This window comes from Natator depressus, chromosome 20, assembly GCF_965152275.1.
Source record: "Natator depressus isolate rNatDep1 chromosome 20, rNatDep2.hap1, whole genome shotgun sequence".
NCBI lineage: Eukaryota > Metazoa > Chordata > Testudines > Cheloniidae > Natator > Natator depressus.
In genome coordinates, this window is record NC_134253.1 from 2,037,498 (window position 1) to 2,053,270 (window position 15,773).

The window sequence follows — 15,773 nt, forward strand, 5'->3', positions numbered from 1 at the left end:
AAACAAGGCTGTAGATATGATGTCAGCAAATGCATTTAATGAGCTGTTTAAACAGCTAATGACAAAGGCATCCCACAAAGCGTGGAAGACGACACTCCTTCGTGATTTGTTCTGGCTCCACATCAGATCAATTTCTATGTATTTCTCCTCATTACTCCCCCAGCTGAAGTCAAAATCCTCCATTTGCGACATCACCCCCTGGTTGCTGTGGAGCTGTTCACGTCACAAACGGAAGATTAGAACTTCAAGGTGGTGGCTGACCAGCAAGGAGACACAAATCGTGTTTTCATACTAACTCCCGAGTTACAGCGAACAAGAGAAAAAAAAAATCAAGACAGAAAAAAGCATTAGAGGAAGCAGAATGTGTTTTGGAGAATGAAAAATTTTGCAGAAAGTTTCCACAGGGGGACTGCATCAGCTGCTTCTGGTGTGTGTATTTTAAATTAGACCAGTAAGCATAAAAGAAGAGAGAGAATCACGAAAGGTAAAGATGAGAATCTGTTAACTCATCAGTTAATCCCAAACAGGATTATTCCCTACAGCATATTCTCTGCAGGGCTCTATCCTCTCCAGTTTGACATGTCTCAAGGAATCCAGGATATCAGCCTACCATAGCTGGCAACAGCAGTCCAGTGATAGGGCTTTAGAGACATCAGAAACCAAGATGCATCTTACATAGCCCATGTGATAATGGAGGCAGGTCTGTCTTCGAGTCCCTCTCTAGCAACCCCTTCAGCCAACTCACATCAGAGAATGCCATGGACTAAGTTCATCCACTGACTGCAATACAGTTACAAGCTAGGGATGAATTTAGCTCCATGTCCTGCTTGCTGTTGCCAGACAGGTGGCACTGATGTGTGGCCTGTGATGATTGTTGGCAAGAAGGAATAAAGTGGCAGAAATGAGACAGGAAGAAAGGAAAGTGACATACACTGACAGACGATGGACAGGAACAGACCTTAAAATCTGGTGTCCCAATCAAATGCACCAAGAGCTCGACATCTCTTAAAGACAATCTACAGCCTAAAGCAATTCAGAATCACAATATAAAGCTCTGAAAAACCTCACAGGGTTTACAACGAAAACACTGATAAGGAACTTAAGGGAGGGATCCCCAAATGTAAAAAACACACACACACACAGGTTAAAACAGATACCCCTAAAAGGAGGGAAGGGATGGGGTGGTGACAGGATTCTTACCTCCATCTGTGGTATTTCTGATGTTATTTTCACCACTTTCTTTTCTGCAGTCCTAGAAGATTGGGGGGCAGGGGGGGAGGGAAGAGAGATGGATCAGAGCCAGGAACCTACAATCACCAATCTAATTTCCAACCAGCGAATTCCTATTAGTTTAAGATAATATGTCCCAGTAGCAGAGATAGTGGGTTGCCTCCCTCCACCTCCGTAAGTATAACCAACGGATCTCAACCATCATTGGGTTCATGGTCTACAGAACAAAAGCACCCTCAGCCATCACTCCTAGGACACCAATGCCTCTCCAGCCCCTTGCAAGCACAGCGTGGCACCTAGGCACCAAAGAGAACATGAGGTATGGAAGTACAATCCTTACCCAAGGTTAGGGATAAGACAGAAAGGGAAGCACTCTCTTGGTGAGGCCACAGCCTTGACAATCAGGCCCCATGGGTCCTACCTATAGTGTGACTAGTGGGGTGGGTTAGGGCTCTGGCAGTCAGGACTCCTAGATTCCATTAGGGGCTCTGATAGGAAGTGTGGCCTAGTTGCCACAGAAGATCCATGGGGACAAGAACTCTGGGGTTCTTCTTCCTGCTCTGTCACCAACGCAGCCTCAAGAGGGAAGAAGTCTCTTCAGTGCTGAGGAAAGTGTTGATACTTCCCAAGTGAGGATTAACCAGCACGCACACACCACTCGGAGAAGCTTGCTTGAAAGGTAATATGGAAATGCAATGTACCACAAGTCTTCCACACACCCAAGAATGACCTATCAATTATTTCCCAGAGGCTCTCAATAGTAATATTCAGCTCCCCCATCAGAAGCCCAAAGCCTGCACCGTGTGAGCTTTATTCCTTTACAGCTATTCATTTACAAAGGATTGCTCTGTTCTAGTTCACGGCACAGCCACAGGTTACTTTCACTAAGTCAGCACCAGCTTCCTCAGCTCTGGCGATATTTCAAATGCACGCTTCTTTAACAATAAACAGTTGGCTACAGTGAAGACCCAGTAAAGAGATTAAACACAAATATAATGGAGTGGGCGTGCTCCAAAGTTTATGCTCTGAAAATAGGGCTGAGGTTTGAGGTAGAAAACAAAGGAGGAAAAGACAAAGTTCGGAAGTTCCCAGGGTAAAAGAAACAGCATCCTCCTCCCCCAAACAACTCCCATAAACCAGTGGGTCATAACCAGCCTCATTAAGGTCTCCCATTTAGAGAAATGTGCTGCCTTTGTTCCAGATTCCTGGACAGTTTTCCTATTTTATGCCCTGAAAGGTAGTAATGGTTTAATTACACTTTCACAGGAAGCAATTCGGAACAGGAACCAGGACTTGTTACTCTCCAGCCTCCACAGGAGCTACTTGTTCGGGACGCAGATAAAGGATGCCCCCTGCTGTCCAAAATTAAGTACTGAACTCAAGTTAGCTTGAAGCAGTTCTACCACCTTAGCAGACAGTTGTACATCAGAGTTTGTTCTCTCTCATGTCTTTCATAGTAACCATTTAAGTACCGGTAAGGCAGCAATCATGCAGGCAAACAGTCAGCCATGACACACTCAGCCAGAGCTCCCAGGCAGCCAAGGACATCAGAACCTGATTTATAGTTATGGGGGATGTTGGTTGGGACACAAGGAATTATCCCTTTTTCCTTACAAAACCTTTAACTTACAGCTGGACCAGTGCCTACAGCTGAGATGAAGGGCCCCAGAACATGGTTTCATCTGAACTACACCACTCACATGCACCCACAAGCCAATGTGCTGAGCTACAGTCTCATTTCGATGCAGAAACAGAGAACAGAGCTCTAAAGAACTCTTCATTCTCATTGCTGCAGCTTCCCTCAGGTATCCCCAACTGCCCAGGAGTGAGCATGAATGTAAGCAATTAAGGTGAAATTTACCCTTATGCAGAGGGCCGGCACTAGACCTATGCACCACTTTTGTGCTATCCTGATGGCTTAAGTGAGGCTTTGTTCTGACCCACAGCACAGGAGTGAATGTCAAGAGGGCAACATTAACAAGCTCATGTTGACTACTTGCACACAGTAACTGGCAATGGAAGACAGCAAAACACAGGCTGGAAACACCCTCCCGTAGCAAGAGGTGGGGGCTAAGCAGAGGACCGGGAGGAAAGAAGTCCTGAATGCCAATCGCAGCAGGGACAATAACTCCTTTTGTGGTCTTGGACAAGTCACTTCACCTCTCTGCACCCTAGTTTTGCCATCTGATGAAAATAAGGGGGATAAATACTTCCTTGCCTGCCAAGGAGTGGTGAGGGTTAGCAGCAAAGGGCTTTGCAGAGGAAAAGCACCACATGAAGGTCAGTTCAGTGTTGCAGGGATTTGCTAGCAGTAATGCACTGGGGTTTAACCTCCACCATTCAGTTAAACTGAAAGAGGGCCTCTCTTTATACAGACATGATGCATCTTCTCAGATCCAAGCAAAAACAAAAATTGCAGGCTAATTTCCTATTTCCCTTCTGCCACTAAACCCTGTGCATTCTACATCTGCAGTAACTACTAAATCACACTCCCTGCGTCAAGCAAACAACTGTCTGTGGATTAATAAGGAAACTCAACTCAGAGCTATGGAAGCAAATGCTTAGGAACCACAATGAAAGGAAAAAAGCCTGGAAAGAGACATCCTGTGCTGTGACTTGTTGGCATGATGCAAAAGCGAGGAGACTAATTTACTAGTCTGATCCTCTTCCATCCGACTCCACGTCACCGCATGTCGCCTGAGCAAATGAGAAATATACAGCATAGATACTGTCACAAGAGAAGGAAGAGGACAACTAGGCCAACTGACTGGGAATCAGATGAATATTTCCACATTTCTATAGTATCTTTCATCCCCAAATCCTTCACAAACTATATACAGTTCCCGTGAAATGCAGCTGCCCCTGAGGTGGACAGCAGTAGCCAGTCCAACAACAAGGTGAGGCCAAGGACACCAGGCTAGAATTCTGCTCTCACAGGTGTCAAGGATGTTTGGTGATCAAACAGGGCAGACAGGACCTTGCTTTTCAAAGTCTCCTCCAAAAGATCTAAACTGCTTGGAAGTCAGTTTATCTGCCAGGGGAGAATGAGGGGCAGAGCCTACCCTGCTGGGATGTGAACCTGTGATTCCAGGGAGTCCAAGGTACTGCACACCTGATGTTTATTCCACTATGCCCCCTCCACATACACAACTATGATACTTGTCTTTGTAGAGTTCAACTCCTTTGAAGCAGGTTCCATGGAACTAGTGAGTGTTCCTAGAGTGCTCCGGTCTCCACACCCAGACATACCCCTCAGTTACAGCCATGCATTCCCCAGAAACATACACATCAGCTGATTTTTCAGGAGGTTCTTCCTCTTTAGCAGGAGGCTCTGCCGGTTTCTGTTCTTCTTCCTGTAATTCAATTAGTTGAGAAAGGGGGTCAGGTTAATACTCCCGTCAAGTGAATGGAAGGAAGAGGCATTGGAGGGGGACACTGTCAACATTAATGGATTTTGATGGTTTAAAAACCATCTACTCAGAGCTCTAGGTGCTTGGAAACAAGTTTTTTCCACACTACATACAGAATTCAAATGGAGACAATGTCCCCAATCAGTGCATCCTTCTCCCCCTGAATCTCTGCACATCAGATCTGGCTTTCCCTTTCCACCCAGTCCCTGGGAACAGAGACAGGCTTTGCAACATCTGCTGAAGGTTAACAATCTCGGACTCTGGCAAACCAAGGAGAAAATTACTGGGAGCCCCATGTCACCAGACCTATCTCATTTTAAACCAGAGGGCTGTCAGCTACATTTCATCAGCTGCCCTAGTAACACCTGAGGAAAGTCTCTCTAAAGGTTAAGAGGCCCAAGAATGAACCTATTTACCCATTTTAATGTACTTTAAGATTCCTCCTGATCCCCCCCAAAAAAAAAAAGGGCTAAAATTGCTGGGCTTTCTGCATTCTCACTGCTGGCCTCTCCCCTTAGAGTACTCAGAGGGCAGCACAAACTCTGCTTCCCCACAAGTCTGTGTAGCCTGGTCAATGAGCACCTCGCTGTGGGATAACGTCTGTTGCAAAAGCCTTGTTAGTATTTATTAGAGGGGGCTGAGGTCTAGTCATCAGAGCCCAGAGCCAGACTGCTGACCTTCAGTAGCTATTGCAAAGCCTGTCTCTAGTTTTGGTTCTGAAACAGTGTTCCTTGGTGATCGAGGCAAGTCACTTTACCTCTACCTCACCTTCCTCATCTGTAAAAACAATGATAACGCTACAGACACCCCTACTGTATGGAGGGTGCTGTGAGGATAGATACATTGGGAAACAGCTGAAAGCTTTACATAAAAGACTATACTAGTGCTTACCCCATAATGTAGTCACTATACCTATCTGTAGTGATCAGATAGTGTTAATTTAAATGCCTGAATTTTAAATTCTGGGCATTTATTTTGAAAATTATAGGGCTGTCAAGCAATTGAAAATATTAATTGCAATTAATTGTGCTGTTAAACAATTGAATACTATTTATATAAATATTTTTGGATGTTTTCCACATGTTCTAATATATTGATTTTAATTACAACACAAAATACAAAGTGTACAGTGCTCACTTTGTATTTATCTTGTATTGTAAATATTTGCACTGTAAAAATAAAACAGTATTTTTCAATTCACTTAATACAAGTACTGTAGTGCAATCTCTTTATAAGAAAGTTGAACTTACAAATGTAGAATTATGTACAAAAAATAACTGCATTCAATAATAAAACAATGGAAAACTTTAGAGCCTACAAGTCCACTCACTCCTACTTCTTGTTCAACCAATCGCTCAGATAAACAAGTTTGTTTACATTTGCAGAAGATAATGCTGCCCACTTCTTGTTTACAGCATCACCTGAAAGTGAGAACAGGTATTCATATGGCACTATTGTAGCCTGCATTGCCAGATGCACTAAAAATTCATATGCCTCTTCATGCTTCAACCACCATTCCAGAGGACATGCGTCCATGCTGATGATGGATTCTGCTCGATAACAATCCAAAACAGTGCAGACCAATGCATACTCAATTTCATCAGGAGAGTCAGATGCCATCAGCAGAAGGTTGATTTTCTTTTTCGGTGATTCAGGTTCTGTAGTTTCCGCATCAGAGTGTTGCTCTTTTAAGACTTCTGAAAGCATGCTCCACACCCCATCCCGATCAGATTTTGGAAGGCACTTCAGATTCTTAAATCTTGCGTCAAGCGCTGTAGTTTTCTTTAGAAATCTCACGTTGGTACCTTCTTTGCGTTTTGTCAAATCTGCAGTGAAAGTGTTCTTAAAAATGAAGAACGTGCTGAGTCATCATCCGAGACTGCTATAACATGAAATATATGGCAGAATGCAGGTAAAACACAGAGCAGGAGACATACAATTCTCCCCCAAGGAGTTCAGTCACAAATTTAATTAATGCATTATTTAACAAGCGTCATCAGCATGGAAATGTTTAGCATATCTGGCACTTAAATACCGTACCTTGCAATGCCGGCTACAAAAGTGCATGCGAACGTCTGTTCTCACTTTCGGGTGACATTGTAAATTAGAAGTGGGCAGCATTATCTCCCATAAATGTAAACAAACTCGTTTCTCTTATCGATTGGCTGAACAAGAAGTAGGACTGAGTGGATTTGTAGGCAGTAAAGTTTTACATTTTTTGATTTTAAGTGCAGTTATATAACAAAAAAAATCTACATTTTTAAGTTCCCCTTTCATGATAAAGAGATTGCAATACGGTACATGTATGAGGTGAATTGAAAAATACTATTTTGTTTATCATTTTTACAGTGCAAATATTTGTAATAAAAATAATATAAAGTGAGTACTGTACACTTTGTATTCTGTGTTGCAATTGAAAGCAACATATTTGAAAATGTAGACAAACATCCAAAATATTTAATACATTTCAATCAGTATTTTATTGTTTAACAGCGCAATTAAAACTGCGATTAATCGTGATTAATTTTTTTTAATCGCAATTAATTTTTTTGAGTGAACAATATAAGGGGCTAAGATTTACCCCGGCTTCTCCACACACTAATATTTTGGGACATGATTCTGCAACACTGAAAACCACTCACATGAGCAACATCTCATACGTGTTTTCAGGATTAGAGCTTTTTTTCCAACTGAATTTATAGTATTAATAATAACAAAAATTCTATTGACACTGAAAACATAAAGTGCAATAACAAACAACTAAATCACAATGTATTTAAAAACAAAGACATGGGGCCAAATCTAGAGATTACATACAAAGATGCAACTCTTTTGACTTCAGCAGATACACACCTGGATATGTCAGATCCGAATTTAACCTAGATGTCATTGGCAATTGATTTATTTGGCTCTACTTTTCCTCTAGGCTTGCGGGCAAGGACCTTATTATTCATGCTAGGTCTTTTTATGAAGTCTTAGAGAGGTTTCGTAAGTGTTAGGATGAATGATTTATTTTATGTATATCTATTTGTGGGTTAGATTTGTTTTGACAAGGCTAATACTTAAAATAAAAAATCCACATTTTCTGAGGACATAGGAAATGTGCTTCGGATGAGAACATTCTCAAGTTTACAATATCCTACATTCTCACAGCGAGGTAGCTGGCAAAGAGAGCATACACAACATGTATGATCCAAACCTAGCATTATGCTTCTTCATCTGAATATTTTTCTGCTTTAGGTACTTAAAATAAACCCACAAGGATATATATTCACACATAGATAGATATCTACTTAGTAGCAAGGAACATGACATTTGGGGGTAGATAAAAATACCTAAAGAGACTAGTTTTCCTAACACTAACCAGGCGCTTTTCTTAAGCACAATATTTTCCAGTTGATAAGATCAGCTCTTCAGTGGTGAGGCCTAAAACTAACTCCGTTACTTCATACTTAGGGTTAGTATTAAAAGAGTCCAATTCTGTAATGTCAGCCATATACCACAATTATGCAGTCCCCAAGAAACCCCATTAGTAACAATGTCAAATACACTACAGATAATTCACGGTAGAGTTCCCCACCGCAACAGTGGTTGACATGATATAGAGTAATTAATCTGTACATTGCCACCAGACTGGAAACTGCTCAAAGATCAGATGACGTCAGGCAAACTGGTACACAGCTATACCTAAAATAGATTGACAGTATGATAATCTGCTCACAGTAATAGGATTTACCTCTGTTTCTTCTCCCAAAACATCTTCTTCATTTGCTTCTTCTTCAGCTAAAAGAATTTTTTTAAAAATCCACAGATTAGTGAGAGATTAATTCCTAGAAGGCTGATGTTCTCCACACTAAGTAAGTAAGTTAATGTTGTAAAGATTCTGTTCAGGTTCTTACATCAGGTCCATCACCACAATATGTAAGCATATATTCTAGGAATCATTTTGGAGAAGCTCTGTAGCCTGTGTTATACAAAACATATATACAGACACTTCATAAAGTTGGGGATTTTTAGGGGGTGGGAATTGGGAGCAAAGAAGAAAAGAATACACCTTGAATTACTCAATATTACAGTCACTCTCCATACATAGACTTGGATGGGAGCTCCACATGAGGAACACCTGATGAATTGGGCCTAGCACCAAGAAAATTCTGAGGACTGTCTCATCAGGGAGATTCTCAGAGGCTACAGCCACAGGACAGCTCTTATCGAAAGAATATCACAGCAAGCCCATGTAATGGGGACCGTTCACAACAGCTAGAATCCTATAAAAAGGAACCAATTAGGGAGAGTTCAAAATTCCTGTAAAAACAAAGAGGCCACAGCTGGGCCTTGAGTCGACCTTGCTAGAGGGACCCTCGATCTGCAACGCTTGCTCCAGCCCAGCACGTTACCCACCGTGTTCATCAAGGTAGGCCTGGAGTCTGTTTATGAGATCCTGTTTGTTTCCTTTCACCTCCAGGCCACGGGCAAGACATTCTTGTTTCAGTTCAGCAAGCTGCGTACCAGAAGAGACTTCCCATTAGCATACTTAATTCATTCAAGTTTGCAAAGAACAGGAGGAACACCACCAAAGCAAAAGGATCAAAACAAGCAAACAATAAGCAGACCAGATAAACCATGGGCATTGGCACTGACAAAAAAAAGGCATTAAGACTAGTGGTTAGAGCTGGGGGGGACCAGGAGTCAATGACTGGGTTCTTTCCAGCTTTTTCATTGGTTCCCTTTGTGTAGCCTTGACATTTACTTTACCACTGACATCTAGGATTCCACAGAAAAATGTACTAGAAGGGAACAGTGCTGCACTAGAAGGGAGTCGGATAATCTACTAGAATGTTTCAGAGTAACAGCCGTGTTAGTCTGTATTCGCAAAAAGAAAAGGAGTACTTGTGGCACCTTAGAGACTAAATTGGTTAGTCTCTAAGGTGCCACAAGTACTCCTTTTCTTTCTACTAGAATGTCTTCATCACAATTTCTGTAATTCTCTCTGTGCCTCCATTTCTCCGATTTGTAGACAGGCACTTCACAATCCTTGGACAAAAAAAGCTTGAGAAAGATATTATTATGAGGATCTGAATCTGTGCTATGCTCCCCCTGAGAGCTGCTTTACATCCTGCAGATTCTGAGTTGCTCTGGGGACTGGAACAGAAACAGCTGCAGACATTATACTCCACATTGAACAAAAGCAGCAGAAAAATTACATCTCTCTAGCCATACTCCTTAAGTATAAACCTTCCTACTCACCCCAAAATACCCAAGATATGAAGAACTTCCAATCATTACTTGCTACCATTAGTGTTATCGTAATAGTCAACTGAAAATTCTGAAGATAAGAGCATAGAGGAGATGATGCCTAGTGCCCAGGGACTGGGAGTCACAACTGCTGGGTTTTGAGAGGAGTGTGTTCTAGTGGTTAGAGCAGGAAACTGGGAGTCTGGACTCCTTGAATCTACCCTCAACTGTGCCAGTGATTTATTGATGCCAGTTCTTCTCCCTCTGATCAGTTTCCCCCCAAATCTAAGAAATAAAAATATTTGCCTCTCTGTTTAACTGTTTCAGAGACATTAAGATGAAAGGCCCTTCTGTATGACACCATAGTCATGTTACTGAAACCACAGAAGTTAGAAACAAAAGAGCCGTTAGATTATCCAGTCCCTCTGCCTGGGCCCAATGCAAGATTATCCCCTAATGAGTTCTTTCTAGTGTTCTGACCAGGCTAATTTTAAGAGTCCTAAATACAGGCTTCAATCGCAATCCTCGCAAGATTATATTACAGTCAAACATCTTGCTGGCCAAGTTTCTTCCCCTGCAGAAATTTGACATTGCCTGTTTATTAGGTTTCAGAGTAACAGCCGTGTTAGTCTGTATTCGCAAAAAGAAAAGGAGGACTTGTGGCACCTTAGAGACTAACCAATTTATTTGAGCATGAGCTTTCGTGAGCTACAGCTCACTTCATCGGATGCTGTAGCTCACGAAAGCTCATGCTCAAATAAATTGGTTAGTCTCTAAGGTGCCACAAGTCCTCCTTTTCTTCCTGTTTATTAGCATCACACAGGTTTGGTGATATGCCTTACTAAGACAAAAACTAGAGGACATGCGGAGAAAATCCAGAACGCTGATTATTCTGGGTAGGTTAATAGAGGTACCTGGCGTGCAGTGATTGACGTTTAGCTGCCCTGTAATCCTTATTCTTTTGCTTCCGCGAAAGTAAGGCACAGCGAGGCGTCCTCAGCGCAGTGCCCGCGCTAGGGCGTGAAAGCCCAGCAAGCTCACGCTAACAGGTGGAGGGCGGGGTTTCTCGGCCGCGGTAGCATCTGAGGGGGGCGCCCTGCCCCCGGGTTTGGAAGGCGACCTCCGGCCCCGGGGTGTGGGAGCGCCCCCCCCCGCCGATTTTCTTCCCGCGGGACACCCAGCCGAACCCCGCAGTCCGCACGCACTGGGGGGCGGGGCGGGGCTCACGGCGCTTGGGGGCAGGCCCAATCCATTGCGGCAACCCCAGGCCTCACCCGCTCTCCCCACGGCTCCGGCGGGGTCCCGAGCGGCGCAGGGAACGGAGGAACGACCCGGGGCTGGGGCACCCGCTGTGGGGGAGGGGGGATCGGCGAAGCCCCCCCAGAAGCAGCCCGGGGGGGGGCCGCTGGGAGGCGCCACGAGGACGGGAGCCCGCCCAGGAGCGCGGGGAGGCTCAGCCCCCAGGGAAGCGGCGCGCACGTGCTGCCGGCGGGAGCTCCGCGCGCGGGGGCGGCGGGGCCCGGCCTATCCCGCAGGCGCGGGGGGGGGGGCTCAGGCTGCCCTGCGGCGAGGGAGATCGGGCCCCTCGGCGCGCCCCCCCTCCGTTACCTTCAGCTTGTGCAGCTCCACGGTCTCCGCCGCCATCTTGTCGCCTCCTCGGGTCGCTCCCGCCGGGCCCCGCCCGCCCCGCCAATGACCCGCGCTCTTCCTGACCGGGCGCCCAACCCGCCCCTCAATATCGCGCCTTCCTACTGGCCCTGTGGCACCCGGCCCCGCCGCTTCCTATTGGTAGCCACAGCGGGAGGGGCGGGGACAGAGGTCAGCGACGACAGCGGTGACCAATAGGTGCGCAGAAGTCGGAGGCGGGCAGCCAATAGCGGGCGGCAACGGGGTGGGGCGCAGGCCGTGGCACTTCCGGGAGACGAGCCGGGGGAGCTGTGTGGAGGTTCGGCAGCAGCCGCCGGGTGGGTGAGCGCTGGGGGGCCGTTATCGGGGCCCGAGGGCTCTGAAGGGGGAAGAGCGGCTCTAAGCGCCTGCCTGTAGGGGGCGGGGCACCTGGGGTGGGCGACAGGAAGCTAGGTAGGGGGCGGGGCGATCTGGGAGGGGCGGGGGGCACTGATGGGGGCGCGGCAATGGTAGGGGCGGACGGTGGGGGGCACTGATGGGGCGAACGGTGGGGGGCACTGATGGGGGCGTGGCAATGGTAGGGGGCGGGGCGAATGGTGGGGGGCACTGATGGGGAGTGTGGCAATGGTAGGGGGCGGGGTGGACGGTGGGGGGCACTGATGGGGGCGTGGCAATGGTAGGGGCGGACGGTGGGGGGCACTGAGGGGGGTGTGGCAATGGTAGGGGCGGACGGTGGGGGGCACTGATGGGGGCGGGGTGGACGGTGGGGGGCGGGGCGGATGGTGGGGGGCACTGATGGGGGCGTGGCAATGGTAGGGGCGGACGGTGGGGGGCACTGAGGGGGGTGTGGCAATGGTAGGGGCGGACGGTGGGGGGCACTGATGGGGGCGGGGTGGACGGTGGGGGGCGGGGCGGATGGTGGGGGGCACTGATGGGGGCGTGGCAATGGTAGGGGCGGACGGTGGGGGGCACTGAGGGGGGTGTGGCAATGGTAGGGGCAGACTGTGGGGGGGCACTGATGGGGGGGTGTGGCAATGGTAGGGGGCAGGGGTGCCTGTAGGGGGCAGCAAGGTTGAGAGCAGGGTCTAGTGGTTCCTGCAAGAAGCCAGTCCTGAGCCCCATCTCTGGCAGGGAGGCAGTGCTCAAACCCCTATAGAGGTAATAGTGGCTAAAGCTCTGCTCAGGAGACCTGGGTCCTGTTCCCGGCTCTGCCATTGGCCTGCTCGGTGACCTTGAGCGAGTCATTTCCTCGCTCCGTGCCTCAGTTTCCCCATCAGTAGAATGGGGAGCATGATACTGCCCTCCTTTGTAAAGAGCTTTGAGATCCACTGATGAAAAGTGCGATTTAAGGAGCAAGGTGGTGGCATTCTACTGGAAGGGGTGACGGGGCCATATAAGGGCTGAGAGGAGGAACAGGGGGAGGAAGACATATGGGATGCAGAATGAGCAGTAGGTATTGCGGGGGCAGGGCAGCATGGCCATAAAGATGGGGAGAAACTAAGACCTGAATTACAGAGCAAAAACAACTCATAGGGTCCCTGCAATTTCAGCTTTGCTTGTGGGGTTTCCAGAGTCACTAACAAGTGCCGTACAGTGGATGAGAGTGGGGGGGTAAATGGAGGGGAGGGGAGGAGGCTGGGAGTCAGAATGCCTGGGTTCTATTCCCCAGCCCTGGGCAGGGAGTGGGGTCTAGTGGCTAAAGGAGGCAGCTATGCCTGGGTCCCACTTCTCGTTGCCGCTACCTCAGTTTGTGGCCGTGGGCCGGTCATTTCCCCTCTCTGGGACTTGATGTTCTGCCCGTAAGATGGGGATACAGAGACTTACCAACCAGTCCAGGGGCTGTGATGATTCATGCATTAATGTTTTTAAAGCATCTGGGGACCGCTGGCTGCAAGATGTTGCAGAAGGACAAAGTATTAGAAAGAAACCTGGAATGGGCATGTGCAGAAAGCTGTGATCCCGAGGAAAGATGGTGCCAGGCGCATGGCGGAATCAGAAAACCTCGTCCTCTCAGATGAGTAACGTTTGACTCTTCTCCTACACCCATCTCTCTTTCAGGATGAATGTTGGGGTGGCCCACAGTGAGGTGAATCCCAACACCCGAGTGATGAACAGCCGTGGCATCTGGCTGGCCTACGTGATCTCGGTGGGAGTTCTCCATATCATTCTCCTCAGCATCCCATTCTTCAGCATTCCAGTGGTCTGGACCCTCACTAATGTTATACACAACCTGGTGAGTCAAATCTCAGCCTCCCGACTCATTTTCCTGCCCTGCTAGAAAGAGCAGCGTTAGACTCGGCTCTTTGGGCCCTTGCCCACTGGGCCTGGAGGAGCTGGGATGAGGCCCAGTCCCTCCCTGCTGGGTCAGCACTCAGAGAGATGTAGCTAGAGGGTGCTGTATTTGGGAAAACTTAAAGTGATATAGGAAGTACTTTTCTGACTCCCACTGATGATCAGCTATGGCCTGATGCACGACATTTCGTTATCCTTCTCCTATTTTAGGAGCAAGAACTCCTGAGTTCTGGTTCCAGCTGCCACTCTCTTAAGCAAGTCACTTTACCTAGGGAGAACTTACCTGCCCAGCCAGCCCTTTTCTAAAACCAGACGTGGTGTTTGACTCTGGCCTCCTGTAACAATGAGTTCCACAGCTCAGCGGCCCTCTAGCTTTGTTTCCTCTCCAATCCCTGCCCCCCTCTTGTGTTGATGATACAACAGTAAAAGGACCGAGGCCCTCTCCTTACATCCTCCCTTCTCACCATGGAAATTGCAGGTTATGTACTGGTTTCTTCACACTGTGAAAGGAACCCCGTTTGAGACGCCGGACCAGGGCAAGGATCGCCTGCTCACGCACTGGGAACAGATAGACTATGGGACGCAGTGCACCTCCTCCCGCAAGTTCCTCAGCATCTCACCAGTAGTTCTGTGAGTGTCCATTCCTGCTGCGGCAGGTCAGCTGTTGACCTGCCAGGACCTGCTTGCTCTGGAGGGGGCCTATGGTAGGAGTGCTCCAAACCTGCCCAGAGCTGCAGCTCCCAGGCATTCAGTGGGGCTCACTGCAGTTCCCCTCCTCTCCGATACCCCTGCGTAGCCCGTGGAGACCAGAAGCACACTGTGTAGGGCTCCAGCTGTAGTGGGGCAGGCGTGAATGGCTCAGGGAGAAGATGGGATTGCTGTAGTCTGCGTGAAGCCATACTGAGGCACTAGCCTATGCTGGGCCTTCCCGTACGCAGGGAAAGCCACCGCGGCTATAGAGTACGTTGCTTTTCAATGGAACTGGCCAGAGCCCTGCATGCCTTAGCTAGGTGACTGCCCTCTGCCTACTGCACTGGAGGGCACAAGCTCTCGGGCCTGAAACGAACCAGTGGGCATCAGGCTAGTCCTTGAAGGCTTGTGCACTGAGCACCCCGACTGCTAGCAGCTGGCCCCATGGCTGGCAGCACAGAGGCACCAAGGGCAGCATGGGCTTTGGTGACTGAACTCTGCCCGTGCTGGGGAAATGGTTCTGCATCAGGCGTGAGGTGCGTTGGCTGGGAAGTTTGCATCACCGCTTCTGCTGTCAATCAAGCCTCAGAAATAGCTTTCATGTGCCCTCACCCCAGCTGGGGGCTGGATGGCCACAGAACTAACCCTGCCTCTGTCTCTCTTCCAGTTACCTCCTCACCAGCTTTTATACCAAATACGACCCTGCACATTTTATAATCAACACAACGTCCCTCCTCAGCGTCCTGCTCCCCAAGCTGCCTCAGTTCCATGGCGTGCGCGTCTTTGGCATCAACAAATACTAAGACTCAGCGAGCCCGGCACTGCCAAGCCAGCTGCGAGGGAAGAGAGGGCCCATCCCAACAGCCTCCTGCTCTGGCAAAGAAGGAATGAGCTGTGCTGTCCTGACTGTGAACTAGGGCGGCGGCGCAAGCGAGGGACCAGCCACTGCTTGAGCCCCTTGCAGGGATTAAGTTACTCTCCCTAGTAATCATCGGTATTTGGGCTTTATCTTTTGTTTGGGTGGAGAGAGAGAGGCAACTGAGCTGGGAGGAGGGAGGGGGTCTAAGTGTCTCATGAGCTACCCTGTCAGCTGTCTGCTGCTCATGTAACTGCGAGAGAGGAGAACTGCTGCCCAGCAGGGGGGGAAATAGCCAGTTTGTGCATCCTCCCCATCCTTGTGTTTTATAAACTTCTACTGTAATAAAGACGTTTGACAGACAACAGTGGTGTTCTTGCAAGGGGGCCCTAGGCTTAGAGGAATCAGCCAGGTGTGACAGTAAAGAACAGAAG

General features: G+C 48.0%; 2 protein-coding genes across 4 annotated transcripts in view; one reads left to right on the plus strand and one right to left on the minus strand.

The window, feature by feature from the left end:
* SARNP (SAP domain containing ribonucleoprotein) overlaps nucleotides 1-11,643 on the minus strand; it is a 47,497-nt gene extending 35,854 nt beyond the window's left edge. For 2 of the 3 annotated variants that reach the window (XM_074935375.1, XM_074935373.1), the window contains exons 1-5: nucleotides 11,484-11,643; nucleotides 9,042-9,141; nucleotides 8,377-8,423; nucleotides 4,480-4,583; nucleotides 1,201-1,252 (exon numbers count right to left, since the gene is read on the minus strand). In XM_074935375.1, the coding sequence (XP_074791476.1) occupies nucleotides 1,201-1,252; nucleotides 4,480-4,583; nucleotides 8,377-8,423; nucleotides 9,042-9,141; nucleotides 11,484-11,519 (339 nt within the window). In that variant the 5' untranslated portion in view covers nucleotides 11,520-11,643. The remainder of the gene's footprint in view (nucleotides 1-1,200; nucleotides 1,253-4,479; nucleotides 4,584-8,376; nucleotides 8,424-9,041; nucleotides 9,142-11,483) is intronic. The other variant, XM_074935374.1, reaches the window with a different exon arrangement.
* Nucleotides 11,644-11,779: 136 nt separating this feature from the next.
* On the plus strand, nucleotides 11,780-15,625 carry ORMDL2 (ORMDL sphingolipid biosynthesis regulator 2). The gene is made up of 4 exons (XM_074935376.1): nucleotides 11,780-11,839; nucleotides 13,560-13,734; nucleotides 14,272-14,423; nucleotides 15,151-15,625. Exons 2-4 carry the CDS (start codon nucleotides 13,561-13,563, stop codon nucleotides 15,284-15,286), a joined length of 462 nt encoding a protein of 153 aa, XP_074791477.1. The 5' UTR covers nucleotides 11,780-11,839; nucleotide 13,560; the 3' UTR covers nucleotides 15,287-15,625.
* The last annotated feature ends 148 nt before the right edge of the window (nucleotides 15,626-15,773 follow it).